This window comes from Corvus moneduloides, chromosome 7, assembly GCF_009650955.1.
Source record: "Corvus moneduloides isolate bCorMon1 chromosome 7, bCorMon1.pri, whole genome shotgun sequence".
Taxonomy (NCBI): Eukaryota; Metazoa; Chordata; class Aves; order Passeriformes; family Corvidae; genus Corvus; species Corvus moneduloides.
The window spans coordinates 19434041-19452333 of NC_045482.1; the positions used below are offsets into that span (position 1 = coordinate 19434041).

At 36.0% G+C, this 18293-nt stretch overlaps 1 protein-coding gene across 19 annotated transcripts in view; it reads right to left on the bottom strand.

Annotated features, from left to right (window-relative positions):
* Window positions 1–18293, bottom strand: part of MYO3B (myosin IIIB) — a 256067-nt gene that overhangs the window by 115732 nt on the left and 122042 nt on the right. For 18 of the 19 annotated variants that reach the window (XR_004241144.1, XM_032114004.1, XM_032114002.1 and 15 more), the window contains 4 exons: window positions 6924–7003; window positions 3862–3882; window positions 2786–2863; window positions 732–937 (listed from right to left, as the gene is read on the bottom strand). Coding sequence is in view for 18 of the 19 variants with exons in the window: in XM_032114004.1 (XP_031969895.1) it covers window positions 732–937; window positions 2786–2863; window positions 3862–3882; window positions 6924–7003 (385 nt within the window). In the remaining variant the exon portion in view is untranslated. The remainder of the gene's footprint in view (window positions 1–731; window positions 938–2785; window positions 2864–3861; window positions 3883–6923; window positions 7004–18293) is intronic. The other variant, XM_032114007.1, reaches the window with a different exon arrangement.

Genomic DNA, 18293 nt, shown 5'->3' on the forward strand with positions numbered 1-18293 from the left:
CTGGATGAGCCACCTCCAGTTCAAAAAATATCACAACATGGTTGCTTTAACCATTCACTACTTGTTTGTACTATTACCTAAATGGTTAATGGTAGTGCTTCTGCTCATTGTTGAATCACCAATCCTACACACTGAAAACCAGTAAATACTACACAAGCCCACATTTAAAATATAGAGAAAACCATAATTATCATATAGTCATATTGCCATCATAAAGATGATAGCATTTCCTGAATCAGATTTATAACTTTTTAAGATTGAGAATATGTATTAAAGCCAGTAAGAGCAGCTATGAGAAGGGTTAGGGTGAACAGAGATCTGATTATAATTCATGACATCTATAGATAAATGACTCTGCAAAGCTAAATCTGAAGCTTTTATATCAGTTCATTCTTAAACATGTGCACATTCTTCATATGACGGCTGAAGGTTACTGACCTTCCAAAATCCTTGAATTATCTGAGGAGGATGCATAATTTCCACTTGTTGCCTCTAAAGAGGGAACTATGGGGACAGGCTTGCTACTTGTGCTCTCTCTTGGTTTCACACTGACTGGTCTCCATTAGAGATCAGATATTGTCTGTAGTTTTTATCTCTGGAAGTCTCTGCCCTCATTAGAGATTCAGACCACACACCTATGAACAATGTTTGTAGGACTTTCTGTACCTAAAGATAGTATATACCTTACTGAATGGAATATTAGAAAAACAGCCCTATTACACAAGTCTTACCTTTTTACAAACTCTTCAAAAAGGATGCGATGAGAATACCCTTTCTGACGTATTTTGACAGTTTCCAGAATTCCAGTATATCGTAGCTGCAGTAGAACTCTCTCATGAGAAAACATCAGTGCTTCACGATCATCATTAGGTTTAATGCAGCGGATAAAATGAGGCTGTCCAACAACCATTTTGGATAAAAGATCCATGAGGGAATACTAGTGAGGAAAATTAAAAAGATGCACACACTTGACAAAAAACTGCAATGTAAATACTTAAGCAGGAGATACATATTTGTAAACAGTTTGTAATGCTTGATTATATTTTAATCTGTAATGTTAATCTCCATTGCCTTTTTATTAATTTTTAAGATTTCAGCTGAAATGTGGAACCTATTAAAAATTTTTAGTTGGAAAAAAAAATTTAAATATTCTGAATCTTCTTACACCTTTCTCTTCATATCTCCTTTTATCACATTTCCATAGTTGAGCAAGGTCCATTAAAAAAAAAAAAAAAAAAGTCCTAACTATAGTTCTACTGTAGACAGATTTGACTGATCAAACATCCCCAATAGAAACACAAACTTTACTGTGAAACAATCACTGAAATTCACAGCAAATCACGGGGAAAAGGTTGCAAGAAGTCGTAAGTTCAGTGCTCTGTCCACAGAGAACACTAGATGTATCTTTCACATTTCAAGTACATCTCTGTTACATTCACTTTTCACTGAGAATATAAACTGCACAGTCTCCCCAGAAATCTGTTGAACTGCTATATTATTATGACTATTCATAAAGTTCTTAGCATCTAACATAAATCTTCCCACTGAAATGTAGGTCCATTACTTTGTTTCCTATCCACTCTGGATACAGAAAACAATTTACTCCATTGCATTTTAAACTAAAATGAAAAATGTTTGATCAGATCATATGTATCTTTTTTTCCATTGACTCGTCCAAATACTGGTACTTCTGCTCTATACTCACATCATTAAGCTGTTGTATGATAAGTATGTGTTACCAACTATGTTCAATCTCATATACCCATATGTGTGTCAAAATCACGTACAATTCCAAGCTGATTATCATCACCTTGCTGCAGGTTGCATGTGTATTACGGTGTACTTCCACATTCACTCCCCCATTACTTTTTTTTTCCTTTTTACAGTTCCTACTGAGCTGGCATTTGTGTGCAAGAACACTCTAAGTGCACACCTGCATGACAAGTCTGAATGTGTGTCCTTGTACTCTCCGCACTGGGGCAACATCTCAGTATACACCAGCTTCCTCTGTGCCCTTCCTTATACTATTTTACAAAACAAATTGAACAGGTACTCCTACATAGCAGGAAGCTTTGACTCACACTGGCTAGCACAACTTCGTGAACTTCCCTATTCTGATGGCACAAGTGCAGCCCAAGAGCCAGCTGCTGAAAACTTTTCCACTTTGCAATGACTGCAAGAAAAAACCAGTAACCAAGAGTCTTGGACAATGCTGCACTGCTTGGACTAGCACTTTCTTAACTCCCAAGCTTCCAGTTCCAACGTTCTCGATGCCCTTTCCTTGCCTGTTTGATTTAAACACACATGCAGAATATGCATTACCTCTGACAGGATTGCTACCAATAAAACGTCAATCCATATGATTTATAACAGCACTTCCAAAAGATGGATTTACTTATTAGCACAAATGAAAAATCTTAATCTTTAAAGGTATGTATGCCTCAGCTTGCGAAAAAATATGAAGACCTTAGTGATAACATCTATTTTATTTGCACAAAATTAGTGTTCTGTTTATAACAAGACCTGTTCTAGACCTCTAGCATTGTAGATGGAAAATAGTCTAGGATCTAGATTCTGTTATCAACATACTCTGTGAAATTGTAAAAATACAAGTATGAGAAAACAGAGATAAGAAGCAAAAAGAAGTTTATGAATCTACAAAAGCCTCGTGACAGAATAAAAAAATTCTCCTATATTTCTCTTTGATCTAACAACCCCACAAATATTTTAGCTATATCTATTGTTCTTATTATCAAAATGCTTCTTTTCATTTTAATTTTTGTACCCTAAAATAGGAAGCCATAGTTTGCCGCTTCATGTTAGTTGTTTCCTCAGGATGCCGCATAACTTCCATTGTGTCAACCTGGAAGACAAAACTCTGATGTTAGGATTGTTCCAGAAACACTGCAGACCCACCCCACCTTGCCCATGAAAGCTGGGTTCAGTTTTTGTTACAGTCATTCCTTCAGGCGTGAGTACTTCAGAATAGTTTGTGAGAGATAGCAAGGCCAGCTTCCAACAGATGCAGGACACACACTGATTTTGGAGAGATGTGTAAGCATTCTGAATTTTTTTTGATAGTGCAAGAGCGCTCCAGACTTATGACAGTATAACACTCAGCCAATGAAACAGCTGTCAGGTTGCAATACCTTAGGAACTGATTTCTAAAAAGTATTCCTATTATTGCCACTACAATGAACTCCAACAGGCCAGGAAATAAATTGAACAGCCTCATTTTGCTCACATATGGAAAAATTATTGTAGGATAATGAGTGGCAAACAAAGTCGGTAGTCTCACAACGTATAAGTCTGCTCCTTTCTCCTGCTATGGTTACTATTAATTATTTTGTATTGCCATTTTGATGCCAAGAATTTCAGCGATCCTGTTGAACTGCCATAGCCTACCACTTTTTCAGCATTGCAGGAGAGTTATTTTTAGAGGACATACATGGACAATGAACATACTGCTCCTTGCAGGTTTTAGTTACATTGTTAGTACAGCTGTTCTTATCAAAATGAAACCAGAATTTATGAATGAGTGTAACTGTGGTTACCCATAACAAGCAGATTGTGTTGCTGCATTACAGCTCAACAAAATTAAAGAAAATTAACCAGCATCCTGTTTTCATGGAGCATTAACAGCATTTTAGCATTCACTTGCTTTGTGGCAGTTTACCATCTGCTCTGACCAGGTGGCATTTGTATAAACCAGATAATGCTCTTGTCAGCACCTGTGCTACACTTCCCAGACTTTGCTCCATACAATCACTTCCAACACTCACTGACTTAAGAACACACTTCTGAACACTAAAATAATTGCTGAAAGATTACAGTTCTCAAGAAAGTAACTAAGCCTCTTACCTTCAGGAGATATTTAGGAGACTGCATGCAAAATATAAAGGAAATGAAGCACTAAGTAATAATAGATCAAAAAAATGGATTTCATGTTGGGGAAGAAATCAAAAGAAAACTAGTGAGGTCAAGATTCAGAACACAGATGGCACCAATGCAGACAGAGCTCAATAAAGGTGACCATAAAAATTTTAGTATGCTTTTGTAATCTGTGATGTTCTGGCCCAGAGTGGTATACATGCATTGGTACACATCTCAAACAAACACACGAAAAAAAGAAATAAAAAATAATAAAAAAAGAGAGATGCAGTTTGTTAACAGAACACTCTATAATATATTCCAGGAAAAACGCCTTATCAGCCCAGGTAACATCAAACATCTTATGAGGTTATCTGACAAAGTAAATATCAATGACCTAATCAAAACAGCAGGCATGTCCATGGGGAAGGATATGGGAATATTTCAAGATTATCTTGGCAAGACACCTAGTTTCTGAGGATTGTTATCTAAATCTCTAGTAAATGTCAGGTAGAAGACAAAAGCCGTAACAGCGAACACTGACAGTAAGTTCAGAATAACTGGTATATTTAATACTAAAAGACACACAATTTAATTATAAATGACATCAAATCAAGAACAAAAGCAAATAGTTTGAGGACTGATCTGAGCCCAAACGCCAATGAATTTGAGGTTCTAAATAGGAGTCTTCTGTGTCTAGAAAAGCAGAGACACAGTGATATTGTTGTTGGAGATTGAGCTCTCACAACCTCTCATATCTCAAATATCTGCTGGTCAATAAAGGGCGTGTCATCTCCTTTTTACAGCTACTTATTTCCACCAGACCTGTAGAATCTTACCATCTTGGGACTGCCACAGTATCAAACAGGGTTTACAACAGGCTGCTGAATTCAAAAGAGTTTTCTTTTAGTTTGAGTTTTTTTCATGGGGGGAAAGGGAATGAATGCACAGAAAGACTCACGGAGGAGATGTAAAACACTTTTTCTCAGAAAACTAGGCTAAAAGCAGTATTGTTAGATTTCTTTTCCTGTGAATGAAGTTGTAAATTCAGATCTGTGCAATATGTAAGAACTAGAATTAGTTTCCAAATCTTTTTGACAAGAAATATTTGAAGTTTTCATTAGAAAAATTCTGATAGACCCTGCAGCTAGGGTGATTTTCTTGTAAGACTTTTTAGAAGTTTTGTCTCTCATAAATTTACAACATCGCTTGTCTATGAAGCCACAAAATGTTATAGTAGGGCAACAACCTCATGTACAACAGACAAAAGTCTTTCTCACAACTGGCTTGCTAGAAAATGACAGAACATAATAAGAATGTCATGATATAAGAATAAGAATGCCATGATATCTTGTATTTTAAATCACTAGCTACTCTTTTTAAACAAAAATGAAGATATTTCAACTGTTAAGTCACACTTTTACATGACAGCTGTAGTGATTTACAATATGAATTTATATAATTACAACTGTAATGGAAAACAGCCTGACCTACAAAAGTCAAACTGTTTCATCACTAAAAAGATCATTTCTAATAGTTTTGAAACAATATTAAAAGAACAATTTATGACATCATGTCGCCTTATGAAGTCACTCAAAATGATGACTTTCCACATATTGACCTGCTGCTGGCATGGTATGAAATACTGTAAAAACAAAAATATGTTAAGCAAAAAACCCTCTTAAATTAAATAATGATAAAAAATTTCCAAACTTCCAAACAAAATCATTACATTTGGATTTTTTAAAACAAATTTTAAAATAATTTAAAATACGTTTCCTGAAGTTCTTTTAATTAGGTGCTTTATAAAAGTCTAAGAAATAGTGATTTATCTAGAAAGTATTTAAATTAACATTTTCTGAATAGTGTTGCACTTACACGTCTTTTCTTTCAGCTCCTTTTAAAATGTACTCCTTTTAAAGAGTACTTATTAACTTATTCTGTTTAGTAAAGCTCTAGAAGCAAACTGCTCTATTACATTCCTGCTGTATCAATAAAATGCGTGCTTAGAAAGCTTGGGCTGAATACAGCTGGATGTGGAAGAAAATGTGTATGTAACACAAGAAAATTGGAAAGGCCACCCTTCAGCACCAAAAGTATTTACACCAGACAGGAAATAATAGTCTGAAATCCACATCTGTATTTGCAGGTACAGTGAAGGATACAGACATCTGGATGACATAAATAACCACACTGATGTTTGAGCATGAGCTCCAAATACCAGAAGATAATAAGAAGAAATAGAAAACCCAGAACATAAAATTTTGTAGACTTTCGAACAGTTGCTGTTACCACACTTGTTTTTAAAATTTATTACTGTTTGCTTTGAAGGCAAAAAACCCAAAACCCCAAACCTTAAATACGCTAATTCTAACAAGCACTACTTAGGAAGTAGGGAAGGGGTGTTCATGCCATCAGCTTCAAGGGACAAGAGGCTTCCTCACAAATTAAGTGTACTCAGTTGTAATCCTACTAATTGCCATAAAATTATCCCATCTTGCAGTTAGGCCACATACTTTCATGGCAAAATTCAGCAGCATTTAAATTCTACAGTTCTTTTTAGAGAATAGTGATTTTGATGAGTCATTCTTTTCCAGTTATCTACCAGTCACAAATATTTCCTGGTTTTTCACTTCAAAGTTAAATAAAAAAAAAATAGATTTTTTTTTTTGTAAATTTTATTTTGCCTTTTATACTGTTAAATACACTATTGAAATTTTACCAAGTAAGACCTCTTTCTAGGTCAAAATTGTCAGAGGAAAACCTTGACCCCATTGAAACAAAGAGGACTATTGACATCAATGTAACTGAGATTTCAGTCCAAAGGTTTAAAGATTAATCAGTAGTAAATTGATTCTTCACTGAATTCTGTAATAAGTTCATCATTAAAACTGGAAACCATACTCCAAGACAAGGTGTATGTTACTGATAGTAAAAGAAGGCTCTTACTTGGTAAGAACCTTGCTATATACCCACATCAGCTAAGTATTGTGTACACAGTCTCACTAATATCTTATAAACAACTGCCTGTCTTCAAAGGGAACACTACTAACCTTGATACGCCCAGCACTGAGCTGCGGAGGCAAAGACCGAGATGCTGCTGTCACTCTGGCTCTTGCTTGTGCCAAATTACCTGTTCAAAAAGAAAGAAATTTATACTGCACAAACTATTCAAAAAGCTTAGAAAGGAAAAATTTGTATGGTGTAAAATCAGTCTGTACAATAGTACTAAAAATAGCAGACACCATCACACTTCTTCCACACCCCTCTCATTACCAATTGTGCCTGCAGAGCATTCAGCACGGGCATGACAGAGTGCAGTGTTGATTTAGAGGGGAGGAAAAAGTCAGTGATAAGGTGGTATGCCACTGACCTTAGCTACTGAGCTGATGAAAACAACGACAGCACAGAGGCATACAGCTCAATCACTAGTAATCAATTTCTCTGTGACCCATTGAGAGATTTCAGAGAGCAAAAAGACTACAGAAACAATCCTGTTTCTATGAAATCACGTGGCTACTCAAGCATTAAGACAGTATCTTAAACTCAAAAACTAATGAGAGAGATGAGAAAATGATAAGACTGCATCATTTTTTGAACTTTTGACATACAATCCTCAATCTTATAGTAACTCAAGACTGACTCAATTTCGCAGGCAAAAATACATTGTGGTGTCAAGCAAAAGACTGGTGCCTTTTTTAAAATGTAAAGTATGATGTGTCCTAAACTTTTTCTTCTGTACTTGTAGAAAGCCAAAGTCATCACAAAATAGCTTTTCAAAATAAAGGCTAGGAGAAGAGAGAGGAAGTGATATCGGACTTGCATATGCAAGACACTCTGTATATTTCAAGTTTTAGCAAGTCTAGCACAAGATGTCCAAATGTTTTCTCTGGCTATATCTTCAGAGGCTAAACTGTGATTAATAGCATTGAAAGAACCCTTTGAAGCAGGATTGGTGACATCAAAGCCCTAATCCATGGGTGGCAGGATTTTTATAATGAGTGGGAAGCATTTTAACACATTTCAAAGGATTTACAGCATGAATAAACAATAGGCCTCTGCAGATGTACCACACACCTTTCAGAACCAGAACACATAAATAAGTGTCTATTTTAATTTAAATGTAAATAAAGTGTTAACACTTCTTTCAGATGCTAAATGACTTGTTTGCATCAACTCCAATGTTTAGCTGTTTGCTTTACAGAAAGGCAGTAACTCTAAACAGTCTTCAGAGTTTTGCTAAACTATGTATTACATAACTAGTAAGGAGGCACGATTGGAAAAACGAAAACCAAGAACATGAAATCGCTGGCAAAGAAAACCAATCACTGGTAATAATTCCCTAAGAGAGCAGAGAAAACCCAGTGTCCACTGTAACACTGAAAGGAACTTTTGCTCTTACCTTCCTCTGAAAAAGAAAAATACGAAACCCCTGAAAACAATCTGTGGGCCAGCACTCAAACACAGCGTTCTTCATTTGAACATTGTGAATTAATTTAAAGAAGTATTTATCTTTTAAGCTGCTGGCACTGGTATTGACACAATGCTGCAAAACTGGCATGTCATTTGCAGATCTAACATCATATGTTACCTGACAGTCTAAATCACGGTCCAGAACACAAGGTATGTCCACTATTCTGGAAACTGCTTTGGCTGTTATACTGTGTGTGTTAATGAGAACCACAACTGTTTGGGAAATCTTGAATATCTATGTACATACATGGCACATATTGTAAATACATGTATCTCTCCAAGTTAAAACGAGGACTTTAATGAACAAGTAGATGGTGAAATAATTTTTCTCCTAGTTGCAATTTTGCTATTTTTGTATGTTAGAAATTACTCTTCTGGGCCTTTTTTGGCTAAAATAGCTTGGAAAGGTTGGTTTTGGCTAGGTTTCAGATTAGCAAGTCTAAAGCTTGAAAGCCTTGCACTGAAGAACTGGCAACACAACATGTGATAAAAGAGGGGAGTTGGGAGAAGAAATGACTTTGAATCAGACCGTTTAAAATTACTAAAATTTTGTTGTATTTTTTAACAACTTAAAAAACTGTAATAATCAAATAAAATTTAGAATGGTTCTACAGCTGCGCAAGGTTCACCACATTCACTGCTGGCATTAGGTTTCTAGGGTTCATCATTAATACCCTGGAGGTTTCCTTTAGTTTTCATGCAAAACTAAAACTAAACGTTTCTGATCTGGTAAGCCAAGCAAATAAACAAACCTTTCCATTAATCAAAAATCTTTAATGATTTCACAAACAAAAAAACCCCTAAGGTGTTCAGGTCCCACTTAAAAAAAGAAACACTTTACCTATCATGCCTTTGTTCAGCAATTACTTCCTTCTAGGAATGGATTCTTACCAGAGCTTATTTCATGTGTCAGATGAATTCCTATGTAATTACTTGTAGCGTTAGATTGAATCCATGGAAAAAATATTACTAGGATTTTCTTTTTCAGCTGAAACACAAAATGATGCTTCAACAAAAGTTTCTGAATTACTCATCTCATGTAGCTCATGCTGAGGAAAAATAACTATCAATCTTTAACATGTCTCAGCCATTAAAATTAATGAACAGAATAAATGTGGTTTGAAAGTTAGTCTATGTAATAAGGAATGTTTCACCCAGGGTTAGCATGGTGTTCACAGGCAGTAAAATTTGGTACCTATCCCTGCATTTGATTTTCATTTACAAGGTAACTTACACCTTAACACATCAAAAATAATTAAATGTTATTCCACTTTGTGAAAAGCATCAATATTTGAAGAACAAATGCTTTCAGATAATAACATCACCAGCTTGAACTGCCATGGGTTCCTTGAAAGGTTAAACTGGTTAAAGGTTGAAAGATTGCACTGCACCTTTCAGAAGTCTAGCTTCATGCTAATTATATGGTCAAAACTTTAGAGAAAATACAAATGATATCCCTGTAGACCAAATGCTACCTACATTTAATCCAAGTCCATAAAATGGACCAATTAAGTGATACTAAACCCTCTCAAAATTGTCTTAGGTTTTGGGGTTTTTTCTGAGGGAGGGGAGAGAAGCTAATGGTTAAAGTTAGGATTAATCTTTTAAACATGTACATGTTTAATTTTACTCACATGCACTTCAGTTCAATGGGATTGCTCATCTGAACAATTAAGGCTCCTACCTATGCGTCTGGATCAGAGACTAAGGTCTCTGGGATTCATTGTGCCAGTGAAGGAGTCAGTCAGAGCTAATGTTTCTCTTTTTTTCCTCAGTTCAATGAAGTTGAGAATGACTTTAATGCTTTGAGAAGTTTCAGTCATTAAAGTTTGTGAAATTCTCTTAGAATTTCCAATGGAAAAAGAAGTAGCAGCACAAAATTATGCACTCACTGGCTAAGCTCAGGGTCAGTGCTCAGGAAACCTCCCTTTGACTTGAATCTGTTTAGAAGATCTCACATCTCTGCAAACATATTCTTCACTGATGCCTCATTTCAGCTAGGTGAGAAAGACCACATTATCAAAGAACTGCATCTCATCTATTATGCAAAGCCAGGCAGGAGAAGTTTTGTAAGTATTTACATCACACACGAAGAAGAAATGTGGTTTTGTTTTTTCAAGCTGGACTTAGGAAGTGGTCTCCAGATCTCAAAAAGGACTAGTCAGCATTCCTGGCTTCTCATTTGCATCCCTGGTAGTTACTCACTGTGTGATCTGGCTGAATTAATTATTTGTCCAGCTGTTGACTTTATGTACTAATTAGGAAAAGTACACTCTCTGGCTGGATGTTCTGATGTTAACTATGGTTTGTCTGTGCTTCATTTATTCTTAGGTGATGGGTTCTGTAAGGAGTATCAAGCAAATATTAGCAATATCAGCACTGTATTTATAACCTCATTTTGGTTATGTCTGCAATAGATCATTCCTCCCAAAGTAAGAGCATGCCAGGTAAGAAATACATTAAGCTTTGATAGAACATCCAGTTTGTGAAGAGCAAATGACTTACAGAGAAAAAGCCTAATGACAATGTCACCTTACTGTACATGTCGTACCAGGGATATTACTATTATATAGAGGGTAAATACAGGCTCTTTCCTTATCCTCATATGTTTTATTAATTTCTTTCATGCTTCTGGTTCAGATAAAGAGGGGTTACTTCAAACACCATGTAGATACAGTATAATATGGTCAGAAATGCTACAATGCATTCACATTTCATTGACATGACTTCTAATCACAGCTAAGCACTCACACTCCAGAAGAGGTACAGGGCCAGACAATGTCTTTGACATGCACAGATTCTTCTCTGTCTTTCCTTTCAGTACATTTTATCGAGCCGAAGGAAGTCGACTGCTTATCTCTGTAATGCATTTTCACCTACTGTAAGACTAAGCTTTTAGCTCAACTACAAATGAATACATGTACTTTTTTTATTGGGTACTAATTTGAATCTGGTCACTGACTATCAAAACTCTATTCTTTTGAGTTATTGAAGTCCTTTAAGTTAATCTTGTGCAATAAAAAAGCTAAGAATCCAATTTTATCACATACTACACATTTTACACAAGAATGTATTTATAAAAATACTGTCTGTTGAGCACAACTATCAATACAGATAGACCTCAACTACTGCTTCTTCTGGAAGGAGAATTACTTTACTTTCTATCCAAAATAAAACCAAGAAATAGTATTTCCAAAATCAGATACATGTAACCAAACAGAATCTGATCAACATAAAACCTTAGTAATAGTGAAGCCCACCTGGGAATAATCTAATTATGAATATTTGCTTCAGAAGCAAAAATATGCATGTTTTTGGCCCAGATTATTTTAAATGAAAAATTCATGCCATAGTGAACTGAGGAATTCTGACACTGACTCTCTATTAGATTAAGGATTTCTTTAGTCTTTTTGGCCTGAAGTAGACATCAATCATATTTACAGATACTTAAAAGCTTTACATTGCTAGACTGGGATTGGAGAACCTGAGTATAAGTTCAGTGCTGTTATGCTTTCTATTGCACACATTGCAGACACTTCAGTGGTCACTTCCCGCATTAGAAGGCACACACTGGCAAACACACAGCATCACGTCTACAGCAACAAATAAAACTTCACTTGTAAGCATCATCACTGCTATGTTTAAGTATTGTTTTAACACAGTAGGTTAGTTGGCTTCTTGTAGAATGGAAGGCAACTAAGACACTGACAGCAGCTGAGATGAAATGAAGGTCAAACTGCCTACAGTACTCTACACATATCTATGATGAATGCATGATGACAGTAAGAAAAATCTTAACTTTTATCCTTACCTACTAAAGAAGAACAAATTATGGTACTAATTAAGCTAGTTAGTGGTAGTGCCCAAGATATTTTTCTAACACAATCTCAAGTACTAATTGCTGCTTTAAGCAACATGCCCAACTTTCAAGCTAAATTGAATCAAATGTATAGTCATCTACTCGATTGGGAGTATGTTCACTGAAACACAGACCTTTCCTGAAGTATCATGGGCACAGTATGTGGTCACAGGATATACAAGCAAACCTTATGTGATTCTCATAGTCCTGTGACATGAGCAAACTTACAGACAGTAGGCAAAACACATATGGTATAGCCTGATAACATGATAAAGAGGTTCCTGGGCACAGGCCAAGGGATGATCACGTGGTTCTGGAAAAGAGAGTGGCAGAGCAGGGAGTAGATTGCTATCTGGCCACAGCCAGGAGGGCATAGGTTGGGCATCTCTGTCCAAACACAGGATTAATGATAGGAGTGGCACACTAAGTGCAGTGAGTGCTAACTACCTGAAGCTGCATCTAGACAAAAATGAAATACATTTTAAAAGTTTGGAAAAAACAAAGTTCTTGTATAAACAATACTGCAATTTTCTGCTGCTTGATGTTCACCATTTTCTTTAGTCAGGTCTAGTTGCAGTTTAGCCTGACTAGTTGGAGACCTGACCAACTGGCTGGCTGAAGAGAGGCTGGTCACAGCCTGATCCAGTCAGGCTTTCAGCTGCTGTATTACAGAACAAATCGGCTTGGCTTTTTATGATTTATATGTTGTCAGAAGACATGGGTCATTTCTTTCAGATATGGTCCTTAGTAATTTCCTTCCACATCTCTTGTAATGCATGGTTTGATGCTGTTGTATGTAATCAGCTCAGTACAACAAAAATTGAATTCTCGGCGGAACAGCAGACAGGACAGAACACTGCTGCTGTCAGGAGAGTACCTCACCATCAGTACAAGGTTTTCTGCTGCCCCAGCAGATTGCCCTGGTACCTGTACCACACCTGTAACTGAGATTAGAAGAAAACTACAGAGGTGAATTTTCTTTGAAACTTCATTATTGAGGAATTCTTCACTGATTTTAAGCATTGGTCAAAATAACCTTGTTTTACTTACATCTACTCAGGCTGGACAAGTTTATTTCTTCTTCCAGAGGTATGTGGAAGAATAGTTCTAAAAGCATACACAGGTTGGATATATGGTTATCCTACATTCTCATTCAGCTCTAGTCTCCCTCATTGTTTTATGTAATTGACATACTTTCTCTTGCATGTTATGTAAGAAATTTTTTCCCCCAAAATGTATATCCTTTATCCAGAAAAGTAAAAGTATGATTATAAAGAACATGGTAGTTATCGCATTGTTCTATCTGTTAAGCTTCATAGTGCTCATTTAAGCTTGAGGCCAAAGTAAGTTTCTACAACAGTGAATAAACAGGAAATCAGGAGAAGTCAAGAACTGTGATTTCTAGCCCTTTGCTTGTATTTCCAGAGTATGTTCATTCTGCATACAATGTTTAAAAATTTTACAGTATATATTCCATCACTCAGGACCTGCTGCTGAAGCTGCTCCATACATACACAGTCAAAATCCCACTAAAGCCAGTGAAGACTCCCAATGAATTCAGTGGCAAAAATTCAGGTATAAAGATGCAACTGAAAGCACATGGAAAAAAATGATGGAACATTTTCTCTGACCTCACTATGACTATCACTCTCCCCAGTCATCAAGAACCTAAGGCTAGACAGGCTGAAAAACGGTACCAAAACCAAGTTTCGAAAGTTTGAAGTTTTGAAACTTCAAGGCAAGAACTGACTTTTAAAAGTCTTAATTTAAGATGAAACAAGGTTACAGAACTTTATGAAAGTCCCAGACCTTACCATTTTTGAAATCTAGGCATTAATGATTTTGACAACTAATTTAATCAAGTCTCAAAGGCTTCTCAACTGAACCATTGCTCCCCTGGATGTCAGCACTTCTGTATATAATCACAGTTGGCATAAAATCAGTTACTTTTGTAGTAAAGCAAATCATTAATTATATTTTTATCTCCACTTCTAATGAAATAAATACCCATTCATACAAATACCCACAAACACATTTTCTGTCTTTGTCACACACTGTAACCTGCTATCCAGGCAGCTCAATTAACTACTCTTGCATCAAGACAAGTCAGGCTGGAATAAGGAAGACAAAGTCAAATAATAATAAATAATGTTGGTTCAGTAAAGTACTGGCCTTTGCAGCTTGTTGTAAGGTGAAGGAATAAAAAAAAAAGATAAAAGTACAAAATCTTAGTAAGACTGTACAAAATACTCTGAAATTAATATACAAGATCTAGCATAGACTCAGAGATTTATTTTCCACCCACTACATTCATCCTTTAGATATATTAATCCCTTAATGCAATTATTTTGAAAGAGAGGGAAATATAAGCACGTTTTTGCAAAGGACACACCAAAAAACATTATGGATGTTCATATGAGTAAGATTATCTGAATATTCAACAAAGTTATCTGCTCTCAAAACTCACTAGCAAATTTAAGAATAATTGCTCTTCTAGGATTTAATCTTGAGAGCTACTGAATGCTTCCAATGACATACTGAGCATCTTTGACACAGTTTGACCTTACAGCACAGAGTGCCTGTAGAAACTGTCAAGTAAACTACTCATTAAAACAACAGTATGATGTTCTCTGAATATTTCTCTATTTAAATTCTGTATATGGTGCACAGTGAAATCCCACAGGCTTCTAGTTGATATTAAAAACAGTAGCATCTTTATTGTGACGTTTCTTTTGTTTCCTCAATATGAATTTAATTAGTTTACAGTGCAGTGTTAAGATTAATTACTATTCACTACTGTGAAATCATGCTCATTATAGGATTGAGGAGTTAGGCCAGAAACATGAAAATTGGGAAAGGTATCTGCTCTCTTCTGATAAAAAGGCAAAGAAAAATTATTCTCAAGATTTGTTCTAAAGAGAATGGTCTATTATAAATCAAATCAGTAAATTAATAAAGATCTATTCTTGAACTTGTCCACTTCTACTTTTATTAGAGTTCAATTTGCAAGCACTTGGAGACAAAAACAATCTATGTCCTGTTATTCATTTTCAGTACAATATAATCTGTAAAGTCTCAGATTAAAAGCAGTGTAATTCTGTTTGGGCAACACCCTTTACCAAACATAATTGTGGTAAATGTAACTTGACAACACTCAGCTGTTGTGCTTACTGCCATGTGCAATTCCAGAGATTCATTGACACTATTTATAGGGAGTTATTCTCAACAGCAAATAATTGTTATACTTTATATAAAGCTTTAGCAAGACTGAGACCTTAACTTTGATCTGATAGATGGTTCTGTTTCTAGATGAGTTCCATTTTTAGGACTATTTTAGAGCATTTTTTGGATCCTACTGCTAGCAAGCATTATAATACAAGTATCCGTACTGCATTTGTCCTATGATGCAAAACCTTAGGATATGAAGAAAAATAAACACTGAACTGTAAAATGCTCAAGTGAGAAGCTCAAAAAAGTAATCCATCACTCTACCTCCCAAGCTCAGTTAAGCTACAATTAATTTAGTTTACTGATGTCCCACATCTGCAACCCAGTAAAGTTCATGACTGTTGCGGTGCACAGCTGTGGTTTAAAGCCTCTCTTTGCATACAACTCACTGGCAGCAGAGCAAAAACTATTTTTGTGTGTTTAATATACAGACCAGTTAGAAGTATGAAAGCCTCCATGTCCTGAATGAAATACACAGCTTCCATTAACTTTACTGAAAGTCTTACACAACATAATTTTGATTCATTTTTAAGCAAAGATACTGTAATTACAATGACTTTGTTTCCAATTCATTTGACTTAAGAGCACCTGATCTCCTAAAGGTGAAAATACTAACACAAAAGTACCATTACAAAAAGATTTTATTGTGGAATAAATCAGTAAAATTAAAATGTATTTGAACCTTTGGTTCTATTGTGATGTATGGAATTAAGAGGAAAAAACCACACTAAACCCAAATGGAAACATGTTATATTTCAGTGAATGAAACACACCAAACCAAGAGACCTACCACTACTTATTGCTAGAGTAAGGGCCTGTGCTCAATAGGAGTGCACAGTGACAGACATGACAGCTCAAACCACGGTTCTACTGAAAACAATGGCAAAGCACCTATGATTTTGACTTGCCAAGATTACACTCCATGTATGCCCAGCAGTACCTGTTCATGGGACTGAAATGCAGGAAAATCTCTTTCCTTTGGTTTCTGACTCATCATGAGGAATCACATGCTATCACAGTTACAGACAAGTTAATACTGGTGATAGTAATCTTGTCGCCAAGAAGTGGTGAAAAGCAGTTCTCTGAAGCGATATTGCAAAAGGTCCTAGTTCTTTTGTTCTTTTGTGTGTATAAAGGTAGCTTGAAACATTTTTTTCACATTCTCTCTTAGTTGCTTGTTTTGGTTTGGTAAACAGACATACACTGTTTATAATTACTTTTCATCTGAGGGCCATAAGCAAGGTTAGAGACTCAAAGGCAGAAAGAACACAGACTAAAACTCAATATTGAGGAGGGGAAATGACCTTTAGACAGATGAATTATAAATAACTTGTGTCTGGAAAAAAATTCTACTTTGGACAAAAAAAATTACCTTGTTAAAACATGACTAACCAAAACCTTCATCCCAGTTGTGAAAACTTTCACTCCAACTCTCTTTGACAGATTATGCTTAAATATATAGGCACCACAAACAAGGAGTGCTTATTAGCAATGATATATTGATACTACATTGCCCTAATGCGTGAACAATACCCAATGCTACTAAAATTATTAGACATGATGTTGCTGTAGTGGTACTCAGATTTGTATTTCTTCTATGTAGCCAAGCACAGCCCCTATTGATCCTCAGAGCAAGGATAAGGATGTGTCTCAGCATCTCTACTCTTCTGGTGGGAAGGCTGGAGGATTTCCCTTTCCCTCCCTGCAGGAGACAACTCTCTCCCCTATCTCAAGTAAGGACCTAAGGCAGAGCAGAGCGACCCTGATAGAAGTTCTGAAGGTCTGTGAGTCATGGCAAGGGCAAAAGTCTGCAAAGACTGTGTTTCAAGAGTAGAAAACCTTGTTGTGATGCAGCTTTTCTAAGAAGATAAAAACCCTGCAGTCTCAAAAACCCCCAGGGGTGCTTTGCCCAAGCAACCCAACAGTACCACCCCTTATAGGTGATGCTGCAAAAAATTCTTGAATATCAGGACAGTGAGTCAAGTGCTCTGACTCCTCAGTGGTGAATGTATCAAGGCTGTCCTTATTTTTCCAACCAAAATCCTCTATTCTTACAAGGGGACTCCATTTTCCAGATCACATGATTCCTTTTCTCTCTGATGCTTTAGCAGCAACAGTGATAAACTAAGACCAGAGACAACCAGGAATACATTCTATCTAAACGGGAACATGTATATGCAACTAAAGTAGTGGCAGTACAAGAAGCTGCGTCTTTAGAAAAAAAGTGACAGATATGGAAGCAACTGGGAGAACTGTTAGATTAAATCAGAGTACATTCATACAATTTTGAACTTAAAGGTCCCTAGAAAGTGCAGATTTCAAAACACGCCGAATGTGACTAAGTTTCCACTGAAAGATGACAAAACAAGCTGTATTATATAAAACAATTATATAAACAATTTGTTCCAGAATGTTTAGTTCCAATGTCTCATATGAGTAGTTGCATACTCTACTAATGATAATTTACTATTACAAATGTATATTTAATGTCCTGCTGTTAATTTCTGGCCCTTTAAACTGCATGGACCGCTACCGTGAAATAGAAGCATTTGTTAAGAGGGGATAAGTGTATTTGATAAATTACAGGGATTAACATGATCTTAAATTAGTAAAAGTATTTAGCTTTTTAATATTTATTTTCTTGATGCTGCTCAGTTTTGGACATTGGAAGATATGACAGTTATATAAATATACTTCAAACAGAGGATCATCTCAGGGTGGGAAAGGCATCTTTTTGTTCTTTTTGGTATTTAAAGAACTACATTTTCAGCCTCGTCAGACACACGATTACAGTCTCGCATTCCCTCTCGCTTCTGGGATAGCACCACCCAGTGGCTGCAACGCGTATGGGAGAGCGCTGCTT